At 43.2% G+C, this 14,115-nt stretch overlaps 1 protein-coding gene across 1 annotated transcript in view; it reads right to left on the bottom strand.

Moving 5' to 3' along the window:
- Nucleotides 1-13,873, bottom strand: part of PPM1L (protein phosphatase, Mg2+/Mn2+ dependent 1L) — a 322,971-nt gene extending 309,098 nt beyond the window's left edge. Inside the window, exon 1 of the mRNA XM_081235042.1 lies at nucleotides 12,658-13,873. Coding sequence (XP_081091168.1) covers nucleotides 12,658-13,056 — 399 coding nt within the window. The 5' untranslated portion in view covers nucleotides 13,057-13,873. The remainder of the gene's footprint in view (nucleotides 1-12,657) is intronic.
- Nucleotides 13,874-14,115: the final 242 nt, after the last annotated feature.

Genomic DNA, 14,115 nt, shown 5'->3' with positions numbered 1-14,115 from the left:
CTGTGGGGCCCAACCAACAAACATTCCCACTTCCCTTTCTTCTAGATAACAAAACTCTAGTTTCATTCACCTTTCTAGGCTGTCATGACCTCCAGAGGCAGCTGGGCTCCTCCCCAGACATGGGGTGAATTATGTTGGGTCAGAGTTCATCAGCATGGTGATGGTATTCCCATGGCCAAGCCATTGGTTTAGACACGGACACAATTCTGGCCTAGGAGATGTGAGGGGTAGTTTCTAGGAAGGTTTTCCTCAGGCTTTAAGAATGCAGGACAGGTACAGTTTCTTTTTCATGTCTCTGGATGTAGTTATATGAAGACTTGAAGTCACTGAGCTGCTGAATTAACCGACCTTGGAAACACGTACTTCCAGGCCATTTGTTATGTGAGATAATAAATGTCCCCAGAGTTTAAGCTGCTTCTACTTGAGTATTCTGTCACTTGCAACCAAAAACTTCCAAATAATGCACCACCTAGATATGCAGCTCAAATTTACTCCAGCTGAAGCATTTAAGTCTCTGACAATGGACATAAAAGACAAAACCAGTCAATCTGTAAAACTGGAAGAGGACATTTCGTTTATTGCCAAACTAGCTCTTTACAGAAAGGAGGCATTATTGATTATCTGGAAACATTATTCTGTCTTCGGTTGAAATTATCCTGTATCTCCTTTTTCTGAGATGAGTACTTCTCCCGTAAATTTGATGTACCTATTTAATATGGGGGGAGGAGATATTTGATTACCATAATCTTACTGATTTACAAATGGTAACAACTTAATCCTAAATTATCTCTGTTGAGGCCAGACTAAAAGAAATAGGCTTAAACCAAAGGGATGTAGTTCACATATAAAGACGATTTTCCTGAGACGATTATAGAGAAAAAAATTCTCCAGGACCAATGTGGAATCTCCTTGATGAAAGTCTTTAAAAATAGATTATTCATGTAGCTGTGAAGTCTTAGGCACTATATTTGGATTACATGACAATTCAAGATCCCTGCCAGGCCTATCTAAAGAGAAAATTTATCTTCTTTCTAAACAGAAATTTAGAAAAACATCTAAGTGTTAAAATAAAAGAGAAGTAAAAACTTCTTAATCCCAAATTCTGGGACAGTTATATTTATCACCTACCTGTGCAACTCAGTTCTTATAGCAAATTCATCTCGTTATACTAAGGATCAAAAAGGTGAACAGTATGATCGAAATCTATGTCTCAATTTCTATAAAATCCTGACAGTGTCAGTTAAGAGGCTTATTGGCCAGAAAATGTCCAGTGACTAATTTAACTAAGAGTTAATTTATTTAATTAAAAAGAGAAATGAAAGCACTTACTAGATTAAAAAGGAAATGGTATATACTTATCAGAATAAAACAGTTTCTGACCTATGGCAATTCTATAACTAAGAGAATAAAAATTTTGTAATGTTTTTAGGTTTAAAACTTTACTGCCCAAGAGTAGTGCTGAATATACACTGTCCTGTTAAAAATACCATTTCAAATATTTAAGATTTATTACTACAGGGCATTAAAGCCCCACTCACATTTATAATGACCAACAATGTTGAAATGCAAATAAGTATTCACTTCTCTAGGGAAGTCATAAGGTTTGCTGCATAATGTGCAGTGGATAACTGGTCTTCGGCTTAGCAACTAAAACACACAGATTATCTGTCAGCTGCTCACACAGGAGCAGAACAAGGAGGGCAACAATGATGGACGGTATAGTAAAGAATGTGAGTCTCAGAAATACAGCCTATTGCTATGGTGACTTACACTTTTGTAGAAATTATAAAAAGGCACCCTTTCCAAGTGATTACAGGCCCAGAGATGCCTAACTTGCAGATTTATATTAAAAACAGATTATAACTAGCCATCACTAAAGACTAGGCTTGACTAAGAGAACAAAGTATTAAGTAGTCTTCTGGAATGGAAACACAAGACGTAGCATCTACTCAAACTAAACATACCAACTCAGTATTATAAACAAATGAAAAGGGACTTCCCTGGTGGTCCAATGGTAAAGAATCCACCTTCCGGTGCAGGGGACTCGGGTTCGATCCCTAATCGGGGAACAAAGATCCCACATGCCGCGGGGCAACTAAGCCGTGGGCCACAACTACTGAGCCTGCGTGCCTCAACTAGAGAGAGAAAACCCACACGCCACAACTAGGGAGAAGCCCGCGCACCACAACGAAAGATCCTGTGTGCCACAACTAAGACCCGACACAGCCAAAAATAATAAATAAATAAATAAATAAATAAACAAATGAAACAATAGTATTTTGCTCTTTTAAATTTACAGTCATTTATGTATTAGGAAATTATTTTGGCCCTCAAAAAAAGGGGGGGGAACAGTGCTTCAGCATAAAGAGAAATTATGCAAATATACACACACTCCTACATACTTATTTTAAGTCAAGCCCTTGGCACTTTAAAATAAAATATAAATCGTTATTGTTTATTGAGACTGGCTATGTTAATGCCACCATAACATCTATGCAAGCCTTTCATGAGTCAAGAGGCAAAAAAGTCAGGGATCCTCTGTAGTGGGTTAGAGATTCTGCCAGCAAAGAAGGGGAGTGGCTGAGAACGGCTGTTTAAGTGTGAGTCACCACCTGCTCTGACTTCTGACCTCTAATTTTTTTAACTTCAGAACTTTCTCAGGTAGTTATAAGATCTACCTACCAAGGTTCCAGCATAGAGTTTTCAAGAGCAACATGTCACAGGGACATGGGGACACAACTGTCAAAGAAGAAACACCAAGTCTTACTGACTAACACAAGAAGACCAGGCAGGGTCCACCTAGCAATGCTATCTGCGCTTTATTGCCCAAATTATGAGATTTGTAGAACTCCAACCAGAAACTGATAGCACAGGCTTTGGAGGTAAATAGCTCTAACTTTGAATCCCAGTTTCAAATCCTAGTTTCACCATCTATGAACTGTGGACAGTCCTTGGGCAAATTACTTAACCTCTCAGTGCCTTAATTTCTACATATGTAAAATGTGGATAACACAGTACCTACCTCAAAAATTGTTATGATAATTAAAATTAGGTAATATACGTAAAGTACTTTAAACACTACCTGGCATATTATACATATTCAATAATTGTCAACCATTATTAATATCATTACTACCAATAATAGTGGTTTCTTTACTTCTCTTCTGATCCAGAAATCCCACTTCTGGAAACCCACCCTGGAGAAATAATCCAAACTACAGTAAAAGCACAAAAACACTTATTACAATGTTATTTATAACAGTGAAAAGTTAGAGGAACCTAAATGTATACCAATAAGGAAGCAGTTGAGTAATTTATCAAATATCCATTCAGTAAAATATCACTCCATCACAAAAAAATACGTTAGAAATATAATAAAGAATTAGGGAGCAAAATAACTAAGGGTTTACAGGATTGTACAAAGTGAAAAAAAGCCAAGATTTAAACTATATGTATAACAATGTAAAATTATATTTTAAATGCATATAAAAAAAGACGAGCTAGTAATACACCAAAATCATAACAGTGGATGTGACAGGATAATGAAATTTGGAGTGATTTTTTTTCTTTTCTATACTATCTATCATGGAGTCATACTACTCTTATAATTTTAAAATTAATTTATTTTTAAATATGTTTAATTTGCTGCAGATTTACTTTCATATTTATTAAATAGGATTATTAAAATGGTAATAAAAGTTAAACCACAAAACTATATTACTGAAGTAGTTCAAGATTAAAGTAGAAATAAGAATAAAACAAATGCTTCAAGTATTAACATTCAAAATTAAAATATCCCTTTTTAAAAATCTGAGTCCCGGGCTTCCCTGGTGGCGCAGTGGTTGAGAATCTGCCTGCTAATGCAGGGGACATGGGTTCGAGCCCTGGTCTGGGAGGATCCCACATGCCGCGGAGCAACTAGGCCCGTGAGCCACGACTACTGAGCCTGCGCGTCTGGAGCCTGTGCTCCGCAACAAGAGGCCGCGATAGTGAGAGGCCCGTGCACCGCGATGAAGAGTGGCCCCCGCTTGCCACAACTAGAGAAAGCCCTCACACAGAAATGAAGACGCAACACAGCAAAAATAAATTAATTAATTAATTAAAAAAAAAAAAAACTCCTACCCCCAACATCTTCTAAAAAAAAAAATCTGAGTCCCTGACGAATTATGTGCTTACATTTATTTATTTTTATTTATTTATTTATTTATTTATTTATTTATTTATTTATTTATTTATTTTCAGTACGCGGGCCTCTCACTTCTGTGGCCTCTCCCGCTGCAGAGCACAGGCTCTGGACGCGCAGTCTCAGCGGCCATGGCTCACGGGCCCAGCCGCTCCGCGGCACGCGGGATCCTCCCGGACCGGGGCACGAACCCACGTCCCCCGCATCGGCAGACACACCCCCAACCACCGCGCCACCAGGGAAGCCCCATATGTGCTTACATTTAAATTGAACAGAGCCCAGGGAACATTTTCATCTGAGACTGAATGATATACATATTTTTTTATTTTAAAAGCAGTGTCAAGGAAATGAAATCATTTAAGAGATATGAAGATATAGTGTTGTTTTTTAGTCTTGGGAAAACCATACCTCATAACAAAGCCTAAATTATTCCTGGTAACAAAGTAAAATAGTAATAAATGCCTTTCCATTTGAATAAATCAGATATTACATACAATGTATATTTTCATCATTTTAAAATGTATCCATTTAGATAAGGTATGACAGAAATAATGGTTTACAAATTGGGGAGCTAAACAGTCAACAAACATTTTATGAATCCCAAAAAACATCTAAATATACAGGGAAAAAGGGAAACGAATTTACAGCCAAACTCACACTACTCTCACTACTGTCCAAATTTGCTCTTCTATCAACCGCCCTCTATCATGTTGATGCTGCCACACTGGGGACCCCCACAGCAGTCTCACTACTTCAGAGGGTCTCCAATTCATCCCTTCCCCCTTTCCAGCAATGGCCCACAGCCCTGGGTTTCCTCTTCACTGCTCTGGCCCAGGCTTTCCCAATTGACACCCCCACACACACACACCCTTTCTATCTTGTTCATTCACATCAATCCTCTATGTAGATTAGAGGAACAGAATTACTAAAGCATGGATTTAAAAGCCATTCCCTTGCTCAGAAATATCCAGTGGTTCTCCAATATCTACAGCACATGGGCCAGGCTGCTCAGTGTGGCTTTCAGTGTCAGTGCTGACAAACGTTCCAGCAGCATCTCCAACTCCTCACCTGGGTATACCGTAAACTCCAGGCTAAGGCTCCTCAACTGTGGGTCCCAGCACACATGTCACTGTGTATCCTGTCATTGTAAGTAGTCACAGTTTGTAACCAATAATGGCTCAAGTACCAAAAACTTATGAATTATTTACTTTTTAAACTAAGCTAGAAAGGATTCAGGTTTATGCCTATAATGTCTTCTCATGTACCTGCGTTAGAAATGGGGGTGGAATTTCTGCTAGAACACTGTGAACTGCCTATCATTCTGGGTTCCCCATGGAGGTGTGTTACACATGAAATCTCATCTGTCACATGAGTCCACATAGTGGAAAGCTGTTCCAAACCAGGGTTCCTCAAAGAGTGGCATCACCAGAGGCACCTTCCACCTGCGAAGGGAACAAGCAACCTGCCTCACTTCAATTTAATTGGTCAATAGTTAAATTTTAAAAGCCACCTTTCTGTTCATAAAGAGCCAGGGGAGGGGGACAGAAGGACTCTAGAGGCAACCAGAGACTAGAAGAAGAACTTTGTTAGAACCGTTCTACTCCATCAAGATGGAGATAGATTATCAGCAAGTTGGAGGCCAAGAATTTCATTTTATGGACTTTCTACTCACAGTGCTGATATGAAGTTTCTTTTTTAAACAAATATACTTAACTTTAAAAAAATAGATATCTAAAAAACAATATGGGACTTCCCTGGTGGCACAGTGGTTGATAGTCTGCCTGCCAATGCAGGGGACACAGGTTCGAGCCCTAGTCCGGAAAGATCCCACATGTCATGGAGCAACTAAACCGGTGCGCCACAACTGCTGAGCCTGCGCTCTAGAGCCCGCAAGCCACAGCTGCTGAGCCCACGTGCCACAACTACTGAAGCCCACGCACCTACAGCCCGTGCTCCGCAACGAGAAGCCACCACAATGAGAAGCCCGCGCACCGCAACGAAGAGTAGCCCCCGCTCTCCACAACTAGAGAAAGCCTGCATTCAGCAATGAAGACCCAATGCAGCCAAAAGTGAATACATAAATTTATAAAAATAAATCTATAAAAAACAATATGAAGTATATCATAAAACAGAAGGTACTTAAATATGGAAGAAAAATGAGTGGGCTTCTAGATTACAGCATATGGGGAAAGCCTGCTCTAAACAAATAGAGCTACCTGCTTTTTTTCCAGCTGTGACTGCATTTTACTTCCTCTGATCCATTTTCATACTTTTTCTTCCACCCGTGATGTCATCTTTTCATCCTCCCTCCACCCAATCTGTCTACTGAAATGCTAGGATATAGTCAAATGTCAGTTCCTCTTCAAAATTATCCAAGACTCCCCAAGCTCCCTCAGTCAGGCCACCACTCTCTTGTAGGTGGTCCAACTGCATCTTGTAGTTCTGCTATTTTTTAAAAACCCATCTCTTCAAGTAGACGGAATGCTCCCTGAGGACAGAGAATATACTGATTCATCTTTGGGCAACACAGAGAGCATAACTCTGTTATGCCACAGACTATACAGAAAATGTTGGTTTAATTAAACTGAATTTCTAAACAATCTGTTGAGAAGATACACCATGATGAGCAGTCAGGATCCTACATTCACCTACAAACAGCTGCTAAGCACAGGACAGGAATGGGTTATTAAAGAGAAAGTACGGGGCTTTCCAGGTGGTGCAGTGGTTAAGAATCCGCCTGCCAACGCAGGGGACAAAAGTTCAAGCCCTGGTCCGGGAAGATCCCACATGCCACAGAGCAAATAAGCCTGTGCACCACAACTACTGAAGCCCACGCCTAGAGCCTGTACTCCGAAACAAGAGAAGCCACCGCAATGAGAAGGCCCCCGCTCATCTCAACTAGGGAGCCCGTGCACAGCAACAAAGACCCAACGCAGCCAAAAATAAATAAAAATAAAATTAATTAATTAATTTTTTTAAAAAATGTAAAGTGCCTCCCCCTTTTGGGGCCGAAATGTTAATGTGCCATTTTAAACCAAAATAACCTGAATTTTCTCTTAAACCATAAGGCATTTGTCCACACTAAATCTACAGGCTTCTTGTACATCAGTGATGTGGGAGCCCAACATTTACTAACGTCAGTTGTAACGTCTGGAAGGCAGATCATTCATTATGACACTCATAATTTATTTATTTGGAAGTAGTATATCTTATTTCAGAGAGGAGCCAATGAAACTTACATAACTTACATAAATACATACACCACAAGATAAAATGACATATCTAAGACGAGAAAGAGAAAAATGGGACAAAGGAAAACTAAATGTAGGAAATATAAGCTGTCCTGGGAGTGAGGTTCATGTACCAAATTAATAAAATTCTGCACACTTGCTAGAGGTAGGTCAGAGGTTTGGCTCTAACACTTCTGGCAGCCAACAAACACAGGATGATCCAATCAGTTACATGATTCAGCATCCTTAAGATAAAAACAAAAAGCTCCTAGAGAACTCTCTCTTCCTTGGTCCTCATAAAGAGGATATTATATACTGTAACAAATAAAGTCCTCAGTGACATCTCTAAAGTTGATTTGTCAGAGAGCTTTGGGAGACCATCCCTCATAACAATCCTCACAAACAAATGCCAGCACACAAGTCAATAAATGCAAAATGACAGAGAGGAAGGAAGAGGAAGGCAATCAGGGCAAGGTGGAGTCCAGGTACACAGCTCCCTGCAGGTCTAGATTTATCAGAGACAGATTTTATTCTATCTAGACTAACCTAAAATCCAGAGGCTTCAGGCATCTAATTCTCTTTGAAATTATAAACAAAACTTTATGTGCTCATGTCCATTTTTCTGGGGGATATGTCGGTAGTTTCATAACATCCTCAAAGAGAAGCATGACTCAAGAAAAGTTAAGAACCACTCATCTAAAGAACTAGACGGTATATATCCTCCATAAGCAGTTTGTCTTCTGAGCTTCTGAGAAGTGCTAAGCCTAAAGACTATAGCCCCTGACAAGCACCAGAAGTATAACTTCTCTCTGATGCGAAGTGTGGAACTCTAAGCTTAAACTGCTGGCCAAGTTGTGTGTCAATTTTATGATACAATGGTATATGACCTTTAATACAGTAATGTCCATAAGCATATAGAACACATAACAATCATTCTTCTATATAAGTTTCAGCCATGAACATTGACAAAGGTGCCTCAAACGGTCAGTGATATTTCTTCTAGCTAATATAAAAAGTTTAAAACAAAAAACACATTTTGCCTTTGGATAAAAATTATAGATAAGCACCAAAAACAATTTTCTTAGATAGACAGTATTTTGTAATTTAAAAAATAACCTTTCCACATTAGTTGATACAATCTAAGCTATTTTTTTCCTTTTTGTTATTTTAATTTTCATTATACAGCAAAAGAGTCACTGCCATAGCTTTAGACACACACACACACACACACACACACACACACTTTCAACCATCCACCCATAGTATGGTGGTTGGAATGTTATCAAGGGCCCAAGGGAATCAAGTAAGGAAGCTGGCCCATAGCACCTCTAAAAAAAACATGGCTCATTAAGCTATCATCCATCTGGAAGTCACAGCCATCCAGAGTCTGATTCTCAGCATAACAAGTCTGGAGACATAGCTTAGTCAAAAATACACAGTTGAACATAGCTTTGTCAAAAATACACAGTTGAACAGACTCAAGAGAACTAACTCATGTTAACAACTCAGAAGAGGCTGAAGTACAAGCCAGAATACCAATTTATCAATTAATCATAAAGAATATTCCTTTTCACTAATCAGAAAATTTGCACCTGAAGCCAGGATGCTACTTCCCCAATGCTAGGATACCTGGAATCCTAAATTAACAATCAGTTCACCGGAAGTTAGAACAAACAGTGATAGAGAGTTCAGTGGATACCTAATGAGTTATCTATATCCAACATACACCTTTCTAGTGATCAAAGTTGTGGCTTTCATGTGTAGAGTCTCCTTCCTTCCCTTGGATACTGTTGCCCCAACACTACAGACTTCTTGGTCTCTAAGCTTTCTTCTTCCACATCCTTCTCTCCATCAAGTATTTTCTAGATAGGGTATTAATACAACTGATGACAGTGAACCTCACATGCATTATTATCCGTATTTTTCAGATTAAAAACTCCCAGATAAAGCTGCTTAAGCAACTTGCCCAAGGTCACAGCTAGTTTAAGGCAGAGCACAGATTCAAAGCCTACACTTTTAACCTTACACCGCTACCACTTGCAGTAAATGATGCCTTCAAGGTGTCTTTCCCAGGGCCTCGCACCTTCCAATTTGATTTAAATGACCCTCTTCAGTATTCCAGTAACACCCTAAGCACACAATGACTATAATTTCTGGTACACAGGTCTATCTCTCTCACCACACTGAAACTTTCTGAGAATGGGAATCATGTCTCATTCACCTCTGTATCCCTAGGGTGCTATCTATTTACCTATGTAAATATGCAAACTAATTTGTCCACTGGTTTAATATAAAGCTTATCAAACTGAAGGCCTTGAATAAGCCATGCAAGGAAGGGCACAACTTCTCCTGCCATCAATAAACATCTCATCTAAAAAACAGAATGAAATAGATATACAAGGTAGCTTAGGTTCCTTCTGTATCTAAAAGCACTACCATTGTACATGGGTCCTGATTTTTAATAGCCTATCTTATTAGTTTGAATTATTAGGAATAAAATTAAATTCCTCATCATCTTCCATACCACACTACTACTACTCTCTACATATATGTGTATGTAGAGAGTTCAGAAAAAGCTTCCTCTTTTCTGAAAGGTGATAACTATCATCTACACCAAAATCAAACAGTGGCACCCTCCTCTGGTGAATATTAAAGAAGCTAAACAACACAGAAGACAAGAATTAGATGGTTGGATTTTCTTTGAATGAAAGAAAAAGGAAGAGAGAAATACCTAAGATTATTTGTCATCACATTCCCAATAGCAATTAAATAGCCTTTTTTATAACTCCTTATTTTGCCCTAAAACAAAGCCAGAATGAATGAACTGGCTATGCACTGTAGGATGTTACAGACAGAACAATTGTTCTGTTTTTCAGGGTACTGATAATATTAATTATTTTGCAAACAGCAAGCTTTTTAATATAAGGCACAATGAAACTCATTTCATAGTTTAGCTAACAATGATGATCTCCTTTATTATTTAAAAATTTAACAAAAAGCCCTATACATGTAAAATATTTTTAGTTAAATAAAAGCACTTCGCATGTCCCTTTTCTGAATGGTACATTTGCCAGAATACTGGAAATTTTTTAACCTGAAATCTGTTGGAGTCTTCAATATTCATGTTTTAGAATATCAGCTTAGAAGAAAATTTTAAAATACCCATTCACTTACATGTGCAGGCTCAAAACATGCCAATACAGCACACCCTGACGAGCACAACCCAGAGTTTCACAACATTAATACTACATCCAGACCTTTAAGTTAAGAATAAAACTGTACTTTCTAATACAAGAATCAGATCATCATCTGCCAACAATTTTAATGTAAAGTATATAATAAATATAAGCTTTATTAAATGATTTACAACAGTCGAGGCACATAAAATGAAAATACAGACATTCTGACTCAGGCCAGAAAACAGATCAGCCATTATATTGGCAACCTTATCTTTCAGATATGTTTTTTACCCAAATACACAGCGTCCCTTCCCTCAATTAACTTCACAGCTTTCACCTACCCAAGGAGAAAGGAAAGAACCCCATACTACACAAGAGGCTACAAATTTACAATCAGTGAGAAACCTTCGTTTTGAAACACAGAATATAGAAAGGGCTAGGGTGGATGGAAGATAGCAAAAACTGATTTCAGCTCTACCAAATAAATGTTCCAATCAAGTTTGCCATTCCTGGCAAAGTTGGTTCTACCAGGTAGGTACATACAGTATGTGGGAAAGATTAGCAGAGGGTTGGGTGAAGTGACCTTGTATCAAAGAGAGAATGCAGTTAAGATACCCAGTTGAGAGCGTTCTCAATGTTCACCCAAAGTAAAGTCCAAAGAACAAGCTTGAAAGAGAATGATATACCCTACAGCCCACCCAGAGACCAGAAGCGGCAAGAGAATAGAGGGGGGAAAGTTGGATGGGAGGAGGGGGCGGGGGGAGGAGGAAATGATGAAGAAGGGGTGGTGAAGAGGGGGTGCGGGGAGTAAGAAAGTATGCTTTAAAAAAAAAAGTATGGGGCTTCCCTGGTGGCACAGTGGTTGAGAGTCCGCCTGCCGATGCAGGGGACACGGGTTCGTGCCCCGGTCCGGGAAGATCCCATATGCCATGGAGCGGCTGGGCCCGTGAGCCATGGCCGCTGAGCCTGCGCATACGGAGCCTGTGCTCTGCAACGGGAGGGGCCACAACAGTGAGAGGCCCGCGTATAGCAAAAAAAAAAAAAAAAAAAAAAAGTATGCAGCAATGAAACTCTTTTCCAAACTGCCAAGTTTAGAGAGATGGGGTGGCTGGCCTGCTACTCTTTGGAGCACCGCTCTGGAGCCACATTTGCCACTCACTTCGCCTGGGCCGATGTCCAAGGACCAAAGCCAACTCTAGCCCCGACCTCCAGGAAATCTGAGCCCCGACAAGCAATCAGGGTGCCGCAGAAATGCGGGAGACGGACTTGAACCGGCCTCTAACCATCTCTTGCTCCCACATGAACCCCAAATAAAGGAATTTAGAAGCAGAGAGACGTCTGCGTCCCACGCCGGCCAGGGCGCAGGGGTGAGATCTGGGCACCGCTACCTCTGCGGGGATTGCCACCTCTGCAAAGGCCAGAGGCATCTCGGTCCCGTGCCTCGATCCAGCTAAAAGCAGGCGGCCAGCGAAGCGCTGCTGTCAAGTGGCCGGATTGCACTTGCAAAGTTAATGGAATTGGGAAGAAGCGCAGCGCTGCCCCTCGGGTTCCTCCTCAGGGCGAAAGAGCTGGAAAGGAGTCAGAGCTTCCTTCACCCTTACTAAGTCCTCACTGATTCGGCTCTGCAGATTTTATCTTTCTCCTAACGAGAATCAAAGATTTCTTCCTTCTTTGCGCCTAGCTCGGCCTCAAACCCCAGAACAGGGGCGCTGAGGCCCTGGGCCAAAGTTCACTGTAGAAACCGTTAACTCTCCCAGCAAATCTAACACAGTCATTTGCTGGGCTCTGGCCTTGGGAAACCTAATAAATTATGAGGCACGAAATAGGTTATGGATGACCCTTCCTCCCCCACACTGGACCCTCAGTACAAGAGGCCTGGATCCCGCGGTGTTTCTGGCAACTTGGCCACGTTTGGAACTAGTGGCTTTGTCCAGCCCGACACCAGGTCATCACCACGCCCCTCGCACTCAGGTGCTACCCAACACGCACACCACGTCCTGTTGTTTACACATACACAAACACACACACACACACACACTCAAACAAAGCCCCAGAGAACTCCTACCTCGCCCCCGTGCCCGTCGAAGATCCCGAAGATGGACGGATGCGTCTTATTGGCTAGGTCCGTAAGAACTTCAAAGCGGTCCTCCATGTGGTCTCTCCGGCCCTGGATGGAATACACGGCCACATTGTGGCTCTTGAATTCCCAGGTCTTGGAAAACTCGGCCTCCAGCACATCGAGCCCTCCCAGTCGGTCGTTCTGCATTATCTCGGCCACCTTGCCCTTCACCATCTTCACGGCGTCCCGGCTGGACTTGACGATGGTCTTCACCTCGTCCGTGTGGAAGAAGTAACTCCACAGCGCCAAGCTGATGCACAGCAGGAAGAGCGTCTCAGGTCTCAGCAAGAAGTAGCGCATGATGCGACCCAGTAGAGACAGCAAAGTCATTGTATCCTCTATCATTTATTATCACTAGAGCCCCAACCACCAGCAGCGACGCGCGCCCCGAAAGCTCGCCGGGTCCCGGAGCACTGCGGGGACAGCCCGCGGGGAGGGAGGCGGAGCAGCAGCCGAGGGTTAGGGGGAGGAGGCTCACGGAGCCGGGCGGGAGACGGACGAGCAGGCAGCTCCGAGCCCGCACGGTGAACAGAGGCAGTTTCCCTTTTGTCTCCCGGCCTCTGCGGCCCGGAGGCCCGCGCCCAGCACACAGACGTCTGAGCCCGCCGCCCGCGCCGCCTCCCCTCCCTACGCCCCTTTGTGAGGCAGCGGCTGCCGAGACGCCGGCGGTGGCAGCAGCAGTCGCGGGTGCCGGGGCTGGACGAGAGAAATCAAGTTAAAGTTGCGCCGGGCGGGTCTGCTGCGGTGGGCGGGAGAGTTCCGGGGCGCTGCCGCCCGCGCGGCGCCTCCGCGGGTGCCCCCTCGCTGCTCCGGGGAGCGATCGGCAGGTGAAGAGGCGCGAGGCGCTAGAGACCCGCGGGTGAGGGATGCACGTCCCCTTGGTCGCCGCCGCAGGGGAGCGCAGAGCGGGCCGAGCTCTCCGAGTCCTTCAGACACCCAGGGGGCCCCAGAGAATAAAAGTTTTGCGGGAGCCTGGGCAGAGGCGGGGATACGCGGAGCCCGGGGACGCAGCACGATCGGCGCAGAGCCGCAGGCGGCCGGCCGGGCTCTGCCTGCCTCGCCGCAGCACCTCCCAGCTCCGCTCCGCTCCGCTCTGCTTGGCTGTGCTGGGATCGGGCGCTCCCTCCTAGCGCCGCCGCTCGCGCTCGCCCCGCCCAGCGCTCGCTCGCCCCGCCTCGCCCCGCCCCTTGAGCCGGGACTCGAGGCCCGGAGGTGCTCGGGCCGAGCTGTCAAAGGCCGAGGCAAATCGGCGGCGGCTGGCGCGCTTGCAACTGCGGGCGGTCCGGACGAACCGAGGGGGGAGGGAAAGGGCGCGTCTGCAGCCGAGCTCGAGTGGATGGTCTTGTCTGCCTCTTGTGCGAGCTCTCAGGACAATATAATACTGACCCTGGTAGGCTGAACGGT

This window comes from Mesoplodon bidens (genome assembly GCF_964165515.1).
Source record: "Mesoplodon bidens genome assembly, chromosome: 5".
Classification (NCBI taxonomy): Eukaryota; Metazoa; Chordata; class Mammalia; order Artiodactyla; family Ziphiidae; genus Mesoplodon; species Mesoplodon bidens.
The sequence above is the reverse complement of the archived record's forward strand: the minus strand, read 5'-3'. Positions and strand labels throughout refer to the sequence as shown.